Source organism: Asterias rubens, chromosome 22, assembly GCF_902459465.1.
Source record: "Asterias rubens chromosome 22, eAstRub1.3, whole genome shotgun sequence".
Lineage (NCBI taxonomy): Eukaryota > Metazoa > Echinodermata > Asteroidea > Forcipulatida > Asteriidae > Asterias > Asterias rubens.
This window is the reverse complement of record NC_047083.1, coordinates 10,116,196-10,129,135: the sequence shown is the minus strand read 5'-3', so window position 1 is coordinate 10,129,135 and position 12,940 is coordinate 10,116,196. Positions and strand designations below refer to the sequence as shown.

General features: G+C 42.5%; 1 protein-coding gene across 2 annotated transcripts in view; it reads left to right on the top strand.

The window, feature by feature from the left end:
• Positions 1–12,940, top strand: part of LOC117305358 (transcription factor Sox-6-like) — a 48,824-nt gene that overhangs the window by 22,200 nt on the left and 13,684 nt on the right. For both annotated transcript variants that reach the window (XM_033790228.1, XM_033790227.1), the window contains exons 2-3: positions 5,012–5,342; positions 7,530–8,445. In XM_033790228.1, coding sequence (XP_033646119.1) covers positions 5,012–5,342; positions 7,530–8,445 — 1,247 coding nt within the window. The remainder of the gene's footprint in view (positions 1–5,011; positions 5,343–7,529; positions 8,446–12,940) is intronic.

Below are 12,940 nucleotides of genomic sequence, written 5' to 3'. Positions count from 1 at the left end.
AGGCAGTTACATGGTTAATTTATACTGTATCATTGCAAGGGCACCACGCACTGAACAGGGGGCATGGAGGCAGTTACATGGTTAATTTATACTGTATCATTGCAAGGGCACCACGCATTGAACAGGGGGCATGGAGGCAGTTACATGGTTAATTTATACTGTATCATTGCAAGGGCACCACGCACTGAACAGGGGGCATGGAGGCAGTTACATGGTTAATTTATACTGTATCATTGCAAGGGCACCACGCACTGAACAGGGGGCATGGAGGCAGTTACATGGTTAATTTATACTGTATCATTGCAAGGGCACCACGCATTGAACAGGGGGCATGGAGGCAGTTACATGGTTAATTTATACTGTATCATTGCAAGGGCACCACGCATTGAACAGGGGGCATGGAGGCAGTTACATGGTTAATTTATACTGTATCATTGCAAGGGCACCACGCATTGAACAGGGGGCACGGAGGCAGTTACATGGTTAATTTATACTGTATCATTGCAAGGGCACCACGCACTGAACAGGGGGCATGGAGGCAGTTACATGGTTAATTTATACTGTATCATTGCAAGGGCACCACGCACTGAACAGGGGGCATGGAGGCAGTTACATGGTTAATTTATACTGTATCATTGCAAGGGCACCACGCACTGAACAGGGGGCATGGAGGCAGTTACATGGTTAATTTATACTGTATCATGGCAAGGGCACCACGCACTGAACAGGGGGCATGGAGGCAGTTACATGGTTAATTTATACTGTATCATTGCAAGGGCACCACGCATTGAACAGGGGGCATGGAGGCAGTTACATGGTTAATTTATACTGTATCATTGCAAGGGCACCACGCACTGAACAGGGGGCATGGAGGCAGTTACATGGTTAATTTATACTGTATCATTGCAAGGGCACCACGCACTGAACAGGGGGCATGGAGGCAGTTACATGGTTAATTTATACTGTATCATGGCAAGGGCACCACGCATTGAACAGGGGGCACGGAGGCAGTTACATGGTTAATTTATACTGTATCATTGCAAGGGCACCACGCACTGAACAGGGGGCATGGAGGCAGTTACATGGTTAATTTATACTGTATCATTGCAAGGGCACCACGCACTGAACAGGGGGCATGGAGGCAGTTACATGGTTAATTTATACTGTATCATTGCAAGGGCACCACGCACTGAACAGGGGGCATGGAGGCAGTTACATGGTTAATTTATACTGTATCATTGCAAGGGCACCATGCACTGAACAGGGGGCATGGAGGCAGTTACATGGTTAATTTATACTGTATCATTGCAAGGGCACCACGCACTGAACAGGGGGCATGGAGGCAGTTACATGGTTAATTTATACTGTATCATGGCAAGGGCACCACGCACTGAACAGGGGGCATGGAGGCAGTTACATGGTTAATTTATACTGTATCATTGCAAGGGCACCACGCATTGAACAGGGGGCATGGAGGCAGTTACATGGTTAATTTATACTGTATCATTGCAAGGGCACCACGCACTGAACAGGGGGCACGGAGGCAGTTACATGGTTAATTTATACTGTATCATTGCAAGGGCACCACGCACTGAACAGGGGGCATGGAGGCAGTTACATGGTTAATTTATACTGTATCATTGCAAGGGCACCACGCATTGAACAGGGGGCATGGAGGCAGTTACATGGTTAATTTATACTGTATCATTGCAAGGGCACCACGCACTGAACAGGGGGCATGGAGGCAGTTACATGGTTAATTTATACTGTATCATTGCAAGGGCACCACGCATTGAACAGGGGGCATGGAGGCAGTTACATGGTTAATTTATACTGTATCATTGCAAGGGCACCACGCACTGAACAGGGGGCATGGAGGCAGTTACATGGTTAATTTATACTGTATCATTGCAAGGGCACCACGCACTGAACAGGGGGCATGGAGGCAGTTACATGGTTAATTTATACTGTATCATTGCAAGGGCACCACGCACTGAACAGGGGGCATGGAGGCAGTTACATGGTTAATTTATACTGTATCATTGCAAGGGCACCACGCATTGAACAGGGGGCATGGAGGCAGTTACATGGTTAATTTATACTGTATCATTGCAAGGGCACCACGCACTGAACAGGGGGCATGGAGGCAGTTACATGGTTAATTTATACTGTATCATTGCAAGGGCACCACGCACTGAACAGGGGGCATGGAGGCAGTTACATGGTTAATTTATACTGTATCATTGCAAGGGCACCACGCATTGAACAGGGGGCATGGAGGCAGTTACATGGTTAATTTATACTGTATCATTGCAAGGGCACCACGCACTGAACAGGGGGCATGGAGGCAGTTACATGGTTAATTTATACTGTATCATTGCAAGGGCACCACGCACTGAACAGGGGGCATGGAGGCAGTTACATGGTTAATTTATACTGTATCATTGCAAGGGCACCACGCACTGAACAGGGGGCATGGAGGCAGTTACATGGTTAATTTATACTGTATCATTGCAAGGGCACCACGCACTGAACAGGGGGCATGGAGGCAGTTACCTTCTGTGAAGTATCAGGTCTGCCCTGCCTTTTACAAAATGACAAACTCAGCTACTTAAAAACTATTAATTGTTGTTAACAAGTTCATCACTTGTTAATAAAATCACTGACCCAGATATTGTTAATCACCCTTTGTAGTTGACCCATTGACATTTTGTTTTCATTGGTTTAATTCGTTGAAGACCCCTATCTCTACACAGGTGCATTGATAGGGCTTATTATACAAGGGACCTGATCCCACTAAAGTCTTCAGAGTGGCGCCAACGCTTGTAAAAAGTTCTCGTTGGCAAAAACCCTTGCAAGTGATTACTTGTCAACACCTTATGTTGAGAACCGCAGCCGCAGCACATGGCGTGTTTTTCGATTCATGTAACGGTTTAATTTATACATACCGCATAGTTCAAGAACACAATTAAGGGTCTGTGTGAGTCATTGTTGTGCAGGTAGCTTGCGTATCCTATGAATAAGTTCCTAAGAACTTGGTGCATCCGGACTGATAAAAATGAAGGAGAAGAAGAAAAAAAACCTCGCGAAACACAAGCGAAGAAAACAATTGCGATGCCGTGATTGAAAGAAGCTTGTTGCAGATTTTTGATAAGGCTGGATTTAGAAGACGCTAAGAGAGGGTTTGAGTGACAAATGGTGAGGAGTGAAACACAGCCCCCACGTACACCTCTAATTCAGACGTATCCTGAGGGAGGGGAGGGGGCGGAGTTGGGCCGGATCTTAGAGGGGGGCTGTTTCCTCCTTCTGCGTTGGAAGACGTGGGTAACAAAAGAAATAGTGTAAATCACAAAGGGTACTGAATGAAGCTGTCAACTCGTCTTCAGGCATGGGATTTTTTATCATTGAGAGGGCAAGGCCATTTCCATTCTGCAAAGAGCACTTTGGAAAGTTGGAAACTTTTGAAGGGGCACCAAGGCCAATACCAGGGGTCGATTACACAGAAGAGTTAGGACTAGTCCTAACTTAGTACTTGTCCTAGGAGATATTAAAAACTTAAGGCTAGTCCTAAGTTAGGACGAGTATTTAAATAAGACTAGTCTTAAATCTTTGTGAAATCTATCCTAGGGGCACCAAGGTCAAGACCAGGGGCAACAAAGGTCTCCCCTAACAATGGTGTGGTGGCCGAATGCCAGTTGTAACGTCTGAGCACCAGTCAAAATTCTGGCCAAGTGATCCCCCTGATTGTTCCACAAAATCTCACGTTAATAATAATAATAAACAGTTCTTATAAAGCGCAGATAAGATGCAAGATGCAAATGTTGACAGCTACATTTGTCTGTTTTTATAGATGCCTACATGTATGTAGATACCTATGTCCAGTTGGTAACACACTGCTCTAGAAATGCAAAGGTCATTGGTTTGAATCCCATCAAGTAATATGCCTGTGATTTTTTGTCACAGAACTCGGGCAAGTACTAAGTACACACGTTGGTGTATACTGGTAAAACCAAAATAGAATCTTGTCCTACATTCTGCTTGACAGAAGATAACTATCTCACATTTGGTGATTGTCGTAAAAGTCCTTTTTACATCTCAGACTGTCTTGGCTGAAAAAGCGGAGGATTTTTGGCGTCTTTAAGAGTACCAGAGTACCTACATTGCTACAGCTGTTTTCTTGAGTTAAACTCAATTGTGTATAACTTGTGCTCAGAGAAGATCAAACGATGACACTCATGACATCATGTCAGAGGAAAAAACCTGAAAGTAATTCTGAGATCCAGCATATAGTATTTGGGTTTGTGTCCTGGAGTTAGCTACACAGAAGTAACATATATTTAAACATCTTGTTTAACCTGGGCCCAATTTCATAGCTCTGCTTACCGTAAGCAAAGAGTCAGCACCCTGTGCTGAAGTCAAATGTATTTCACGGGTTAGCATGTAATTTTGGCTTGTGTGCATGCATACACTCTGTTACTGGACCTTTGCTTACACAGCTAGCACAGAAATTCAGCGCTTGCACATTAGCGGGAATGGTGATCATAAGCGTAGAATTCAGCGGTTAGCAGAGCCATGAAATTGGGCCCTGTTCAACTCCTAGTTATTTTGTGCGCTGGTTTGTACTTTTGTTGTACTTTTAACGTGTTCTGTTTGGTTTAATTATTCATCACCTTACTCAAGCCAGCGTTATTTTGGCAATGATTTGGCTCAAAATTTGTTTGCCTTGTTCTATATTTACCCGCAGAGGAACTAGACAATTTTCAGCTCAAGGAAGCTATATTATCTATCCTGTGTTTATTTTCTGCCGTGATTATGCACTATTTCTGTCTTGTTGTTGTTTACACTTATAAAGAAACAACAACGATGCCAACCCAACGCTCCAGCTACATGTATGGGCACCGATGGTTTTCAGATTAAACGAGTACCCATCGATGACGATATATTATCTATCCTGCATTTATTGTTGCCGTGTTATTTACTATTTCCATTTTGTTGTTGTTTACACTTACAGAGAAACAACAACGATGTCATCCCATCGCTCCAGCCCAGCCATGGGCACCGACGGTCTCCAGATTAAACAAGAACCCATCGATGATGAGAGCGATAACCACAGCAGTAGCAGCACAGCGGACAACAGTCGAGGCGACGTCCATATGGAGTATGACGAAATGAACGGGCAGATGAACGGCGACGCCGTTATGGACGGGGAGATGTTTAGCGATGAACATAGCGTTAATGACAACGGTCATAGTCCGCTTACCAATGGAGTTGACAATGACCTGCATATTGAGAATAACAATATCCTTCTTAAAGATGCTGCAGATGTTGAGAGGAGTATAGAGGTAATAGAGGGAGGAAGATGCAAAATTAAGAGGTTTATTTACACTTACATGTCTGCTCCAAATTCCTTGGAAGCCTGTCCTCTGCTGCCCTGGGCCCTATTTTATAGAGCTGCTCAAGCAGACAATTTTGCTTAACAATTCTGCTAAGCAAAAGTTAGCAGGATACCAGTCAAAGATACACATAAGATATCGTAGGTTGGCTGGTAACCTTATTCTGGTAAGCATGATGTGGATGTGCTTAGCTACTTCCTGTGCTTAAGCAGCTCTATGAATGTGTGAACCCTTTTCTTACCCTTAGTGCCCCTTCAAAAGTTCACCAAACTTGAATTTTGTTTTTACAAAACCATAACCCCAATATTACACAGTGAGGTACTATTAGTAAATTTCAAACACAAGACGAATGGGCTTGTTAAATAGCCCGAGACAAAAATCGTTGGCCTTGAGCCTGTGGTAAAGCTTTGTTTTAGGTCCTTGATTGCGCATCTTAAGACTAGCTTAAGGAACGGTCTCAAGGAATGGTCTTAAAATCTGTCTAAAGACTTACTGATGTCAGTCTTCTTGGTTTTGTTGAATTTGGTCTTGGCCTCATTCAGTAAAATCGAACTGAATCCACTTACTAGCTCAGGAAGAATCAAACTTGGATAAAGCCTGGTGAAGGATTTTGATGAGTATCCCTGGTACAATGCTTAGAGTTTTGATTAGGTCGGATTCCCATCTTGAGTAAAACCAGAGGAAAGTTTCTTCAGCTGTTGATTTCACCAAACTCTTCCTAAGTTAGGATTAATCTTAGGACTTAGTACAAGTTAAGTTTTGTATCCATAGACGTTAGGACACATTGAACCCATCCTAAGTTAGAATGAGTTACTCGTTCTAACTGGAGATAAGATTAATCCAGCGTTTCGTGAAATCGGCTGCAGGAATATTGGGGCTAGTTAAGAGTTAAGATGAGAGAGAACGCTAATCGCAATAAACAGGAAAATTGATTATAATTCTGGAAGTTTAAAACCTCCTGCCATCTGAGTCACTTCTTACAACTGTTCCCAAAAGGAACCTTTTGGAAAATAAACAAAAAATAGTTTGTCTCCTTCGTTTATTTGTTGTTACAACGCAGTGTTTGCTTGATACTTTCGTCTGCGGTGTACATTTACTGGCGCCGGGTTAAGCTCTTCTCTTTATCTTATGCCGTGATCAGTGGACCTCATCTAAAAACCTGTCAGGTTGTTCGGTTGTTCAGTGGAATAAAACACAGCAGCTGTTGGCTTTGGTCTAACAGCTGTACACAACGATGTATTCAAGCTACTACTTTATCATCCTCGCTAAGCGCTGTTTTTTTTGTACCGAGTGACGGGAGGAAGTGATAGTTTCACCCCGTTTAGAGACGAGCCTCTAATTATTTCCGTCGTTTAGAAAACAAACAAACACAACGAGGTTAATGAAATAGCAAAGATATCGTAGTTTAGATTTCCATTGGGTACGCAAACGTTATGATGGAGTAATTTCGGTTATAGGATGGAGTGTGCGGTTAGTTTCTCACTGCCTGAAATAAACTGCAAACCCGAGCGGAAACATCCTAGACTTACATTCAACACCCCCGCCCCCTAACCCAACCCCCGCCCCCCGCCCCCGCCCCCTAACCCAACCCCCGCCCCAACAAAACAAGGAATGTGAAGAGGAAATACATTTTGAGAAAGTATAATTAGCTGTTGCAAACAACTTACCAACCAAATGGACCAATGGTGTATATGGAAAAATAAAGATTGTTTTAAATGGCCTGACGTTTTCGACCCTAGCAGAGTATTTCTCGAAAGGCTAAGAGAAAGACTCTCCTAGGGTCGAAACCTCATACCCCCAACTATTTTTTGTCGAAATTCATTTTGTTGTACTAGTTTTTTATGACGCAAACTACATTTCAAAAGAAAATTTACAAAAAAGATTTACACATCTTAAAGCTGCTTAAAAGGTTACCAGTCAAAATAACATTTCGCATGTACAATTTTTGACTGGTATCCTGCTCTTTCCTGCTTAGCAAACATTTTTTTAGCAATATTATCTGCTTAAGCATCTGTGGGCTCAGATAAATCTTGTAAAACAAATTTATGCTTGCCCTTTCAACTACATGTACATTCTAATGATTTGAAAACAATTTTGTAATTTTGTTTGGTTTATTTTTCTGATTACTTGTTGCAGGTAGCTGAGATGGAGCTAAGGAAAGCCCCTGAGAATGGGACACCAACATCTCAGAGCCTGGCTGAGAAAGAAGCGAGATTAGAACAACTCTTATCCCAGCTCAACGTCCTCAAAGAACAGCTCCTCGCTCAGCAGCAAGAAGCCGCCGCCATGCACCGCTCACAAATCCAACGCCAACAACGACAGATGGAGCTGCAGCGACTTCAACAAGACATGCTTCAGCGACAACAGCAACAACTTCTTGAACAGCAGCATAAGATAACGATCTTAACACAAGCCATGCAGCATCAGAGCGGGCAGTTCATCCGCTTAGTACCCATCTACCCGCAGGATTACCCCGCTGGGGTACCCCCGGTGCTAATCGCCCCTGACGGGACGACCACCCTCGCCGGGACTAAAACAACTCAGTCAGGTCTGGTGACCACCTCCCACCTCCTCTCTGGGCATCCAGGGCTTCCTTCCCCACAGCTCTCAACAGGGGTACCCATCTCTGCCAAGTCCCCATTGCACACGACAAGCCCCAAGGGTCTCCTTACAATCCCACACACCACGTTCCCACCGGGCTTCCCAACACGCACAAGTCCCACTGTAGCACCCCCACTTCAAGAGTCCGACCCAGAGCCGCTCAATCTCTCCGCAAGGGGCTCAACTTCTTCCGCGTCTGCCTCTTCCACTTCCTCCATGTACACCAACTCCTCTTCCAGAAGTATCGCCAATACCAAAGGTTCTACTTCCCCGTCGCAGATCTTCGTGACCTCACGACCTGTGAAAATCACCGAACCACTCAAGCGAAGCCAGTCGCTGTCGCCCAAGACTAGTTACCAGAAATACACCGCCCACGAAGCAGAAATAGTGAACCACGCGTCGTCATCGCAGATTCGACTGTTTCACGACAAGCCAGAGATTAGACCAGGAGGTTAGTATTTGTATAAAAATTCAGAAAGTAGGAAGATCGAGTCCGAGAAAGAACATGCTTAAGTAGTTTATGCAGGCCTCAAAATAACCCACGACACTCGCAGCAATTGCCGTGGTGCTTTTGCTGTGGTGCCCTCTGCAAAGTTCCATTACATACTTACTCTTTTTCCCAGAAAAATTGCTGTGCTCCTTCAGTTTTTTTGACCCACCAACCTTATAAAAATCAAAATCAAAAATATTGAAAATCTTGAATGCCCCCCCCAAAAAAAAAATTAATTTATTGTAAAACTTATCGAGCTATTTCAGAACAAAAAACAATAGGCAAACAAAAGCTGAAAGTTCTTAAAAGTTTATTTCAACTCCTTTGAAAATCAGAACCATCTGTGTTGTTTGGTCATCCAGACAAAAACAAAAACAATTATTTATAATTTTGAGCCTGAACACCAAATCTGTCAATAAGACGCGACCCTTCGAGGCATGTGAGTGTTGTCCTAGTCAGATTCCTGTGTACAAGTCGTCCACACATTTTAGCGAAGGTACATGTAGGCGTCTACAAGGCTTTGCAGCAGTCTGCAGCGAGCTGCTTGGGCAGAAAATATTGCCTTAACAATTTTCTGCTAAGCAGAAAGAAGCAGGATACCAGTCACGAATTCTACATGTTATATGGTTATTTGGCTGGTAACCCTGGTAACCCTGGTAAGCCTAATTGTGTGGTGCTTAGCTGCTTTTGGTGTCAGAGCTCTACAGAGAGTGAAAGTTGCAAAAAGAGTTGTCTATTAGCAAGTCTTGAAATTAATGTTCAAAAAGTATCACTTAACCCTTTTCTGCTAAGCAGAAATGAGCAGGATACCAGTCAGAAATTGTACATGTAACATGGTAGTTTGGCTGGTAACCCTGGTAAGCATAATTTTGTTGTGCTTAGCTGCTTTTTGTGTCAGAGTTATACAGAGATTGGAAGTTGCTAATAGCAAGTCTTGAAATTAATTTTCACAAAATATTGCTTAACAATTTCTGCTGAGTAGAATGAAGCTGGATACCAGTCACAAATTGTACATTTAACATGGTAGCTTGGCTGGTAACCCTGGTAAGCATAATTGTGTTGTGCTTAGCTGCTTTTTGTGTCGGAGTTCTACAGAGATTGGAAGTTGCTAATAGTAAGTCTTCAAATAAAAGTTCACAAAGTATTGCTTAACAATTTTCTGCTAAGCAGAAAGAAGCAGGATACCAGGCACAAATTGTACTTGTAACGTGGTAGCTTGGCTGGTAACCCTGGTAAGCATAATTTTGTTGTGCTTAGCTGGAAGTTGAAGTTGCTAAAAAGAGTCATCTATTAGCATGTCTTGAAATTAATGTTCACATTTGGGGCTTTGAGCCATAATTGTTTTCCGAGGTCTCATCTCTGCACATCCACCGTGGGGTAAATCACTGATGACAGGTGATGAACGAGTGTCTTAGAAACTTCCTTAGCAGTTTCCGTCTTTTAAAACTTGCCTATTAAGAGTTTGGCACTATCCAAGACGACCTCAACAACAAGTTTCTTTTTCTAGACGTACTTCGTCAAACCATCAAACGTCTTCTGCGGTTAAAAGAAGTTTTCCTGTCGCCTAATTGTGTAGCTCTTTTAAGAAGTTCACATTCCTAGCTATTTACTTTTACAAGTACGGGATGTTTCACCAAAATCTTCAACTGTGGTTTAAAAATAAAAATCTTTTTCCGCTGTCCCTGACTGTCTAATCTGTTTTTTAACGCAACTTTAATTTGGCTTTCTGTGTCCAAGTAAGTGCATTTAAATCGTTAAAATGCAAGTCCTGTACCTCTTTTTTGGCAGTCTTTTTTAGTTAATCAACAGTTTAAAAACACCCTCGATACACAAATTTCAGATGAAAGGTTTCAGGCCTAAAGACCATCTCAAGATATCTACGAGTTCAATTCAAATATTTTATTGGGAAATTATTTTTTTTCTTTTCTCAAAAACTACGTAACTTTAGAGGGAGCTGTTTCTCACAATGTTTTATACTATCAACAGCTCTCCATTGCTCGTTACCAAGTAAGGTTTCATGCTAACAGTTATTTTGAGTACATGCCAATAGTGTCCACTGCCAAGTGGAACTGGAACTAATAGCTATGATCTGGTCCCAATCTGACCCATGATAACTGGGTTTTTAGTCGCAAGTCAGATATACATACGTAAGTCGCAAGCTAATTTACACCTTTATGGAAATACTTTGGTGCCACACCTGTTTCTAATCCGCACACCTGCACCCACCGTCAAGTCTGCTATTGGTCACCTGCCACTTAAACCCAATTACATCCAACTGGACAAACGACAAACCTGTTTTATATAACCACCTGCTCAAACTGGACGCTATTCATCAAGTCGGTTATTGGACAGCCACTGTGGTTGGGTCTGACTGTACATGTCTTGTTATATTTAGCTATAATTAATAACACTTAATGGTTTCTGTGTTGATGGTACATCACTTGTTGAGTAGTTTTGGCTTCAGAAGTTTAAGGATTTTTTGGGTGGTAGACGGTAAAATCCTTAAACCCTGAGCTTAAAATGCATATTAATATCTTGTCATCAAGTTCTTTGGAGTTAATGACATAAGCGTCAAGGTTCCTGTTTCTACTTCTTGGTGGAGTGGAGCAATTTATGTTTAAGTGTCTTGACGAGAGACATGATTGCTCTTTCTTGGCATTGATTTCAAATCACAGTGTTCACACTGAGCTCCTTTGAGTCTCATTAACTTTGTAGGAAGCACTTATTTATTTATTTTCCACGGAAGAAAATTATTACTGAAAATAACTCCTCACTTTACAAACATGCTGAAAAGCTATAACAGCAAAACAAATAAAAAAGTACTTTTTCTTCCCAAGCATTTATATTCCCTGTTTGTATACTCTTTGATGGAGTGGAGCAATTAATGTTGAGGTGTTTTGAAGTAGGACACAACTGCTCCTTGGTGCTTTCTGTCAGCACAGACTAAGCTGGCATTGTGCAGACTACACAACCATGTTGTGATTGAAGACATGGAGACAAAGTCACCACAATTGTAGGTTAACGGAGTTTGAGTATTTGGTTAAGACAGGGAAGTATCGCATCTGTTTTGAAATTGTGGTCGTCCTGTCGTAGTCAATCTTAATGTTGTTCCACGGTGAATTGATTAGTTCCTACTTCAAGACACTCTGTGAAGTCTTTAGGTGTCATCTAGAGGCACAGTTTTGAGAACATAGTTGCTAATTGTTCAGGGGTCGATTTCACAAAGATGGTTCTAACTTAGGACTAGTCCAAGGACTCTTCAGGAGGTACTAACAACTTAAGACCAGGGGTCGATTACACAGAAGAGTTAGGACCTGTCCTAACTATAGTACTTGTCCTAGGAGAAATTGAAAACTTAAGGCTAGTCCTAAGTTAGGACGAGTAACTCGTCTTAACTCGAAGTAAGACTAGCCTTAACTCGAGATAAGACTAGTTTTAACTCTTTGTGAAATCCACCCCTGGTTCTTTTAAGGATGAGATTTTGATTGGTTTCTACCTTTAAGACGCTCTGTGAAAGTCTTTAAGGTGTCCTCTGGAAGCACAGTTGTGAGTACATAGTTTCTAATTTGTTCTGGTTCTTTTAGGGATGAGATAATTATGAAGGGATTTGTTGTTGAATTGACAAAAAGATGAACTTTAAAAGCACTGAACAACTTGATTTTGCTGAAAGTTTCTTGCAACTTTCTTTGAGTCTTTACTCCGACGGCATCCATTATATCTACAACTTGATGTGCTATTAGTAAGGTTTGCGGTAACACCATGTAAAGATAATCTCTAAATGACTTTGGGTGGTTCTGAAAAGAACCGTAGATTTCAACTGATGCTCTGATCGTCTTCTGGAGAAAGCTGGACTCTGATGCTGCATGCTGCTGAATGTGGCTGAGAGTTTCTTGCAACTTTCCTTGAGTCTTTGCTCAGACAGCATCCATGATATCTTGAGTATTCGAACTTCCTTCCCTCTGTCTACTCCATCCTTTCCTATTTATTTATCCTTCTTATTCCAAGTCCACCACGTCTCGGGAGAAACCATTTTTATTGATTCCAGACACGGAGTTAATTCGCTCGGATCACTGATTGTTACATCACCACTGAGCGACGAGTCTCTAAGCTTTGATCTGTCGTCAGTAAGAGCTCTTGGGCCCCTTCACAGTGACAGCCCAGGTACTGCAGAGTACCCCATATCTCTTCCCCCCTTCCCCCTAGCTATATCCGGTTGTCAGCAACCCCCAATTTGCCACGGCTGGCAAGGGCTCAATTCGCACGTTAGCGTTGCGGTAACATTCAATTTCCGCTAGCTGCCGTCCCCCCTCTTCAGTGTACTACGCCACTTCCTGCTTGCTAATTCTAACCCAATGAAGCCATCTATGACAGAGGGAGAGCTCCACACCAAAATCAAGTTTGTAATATGGGAGTTCTTATCAACATTAAAAAGATTACTATAAATCCAAGGAAGAAA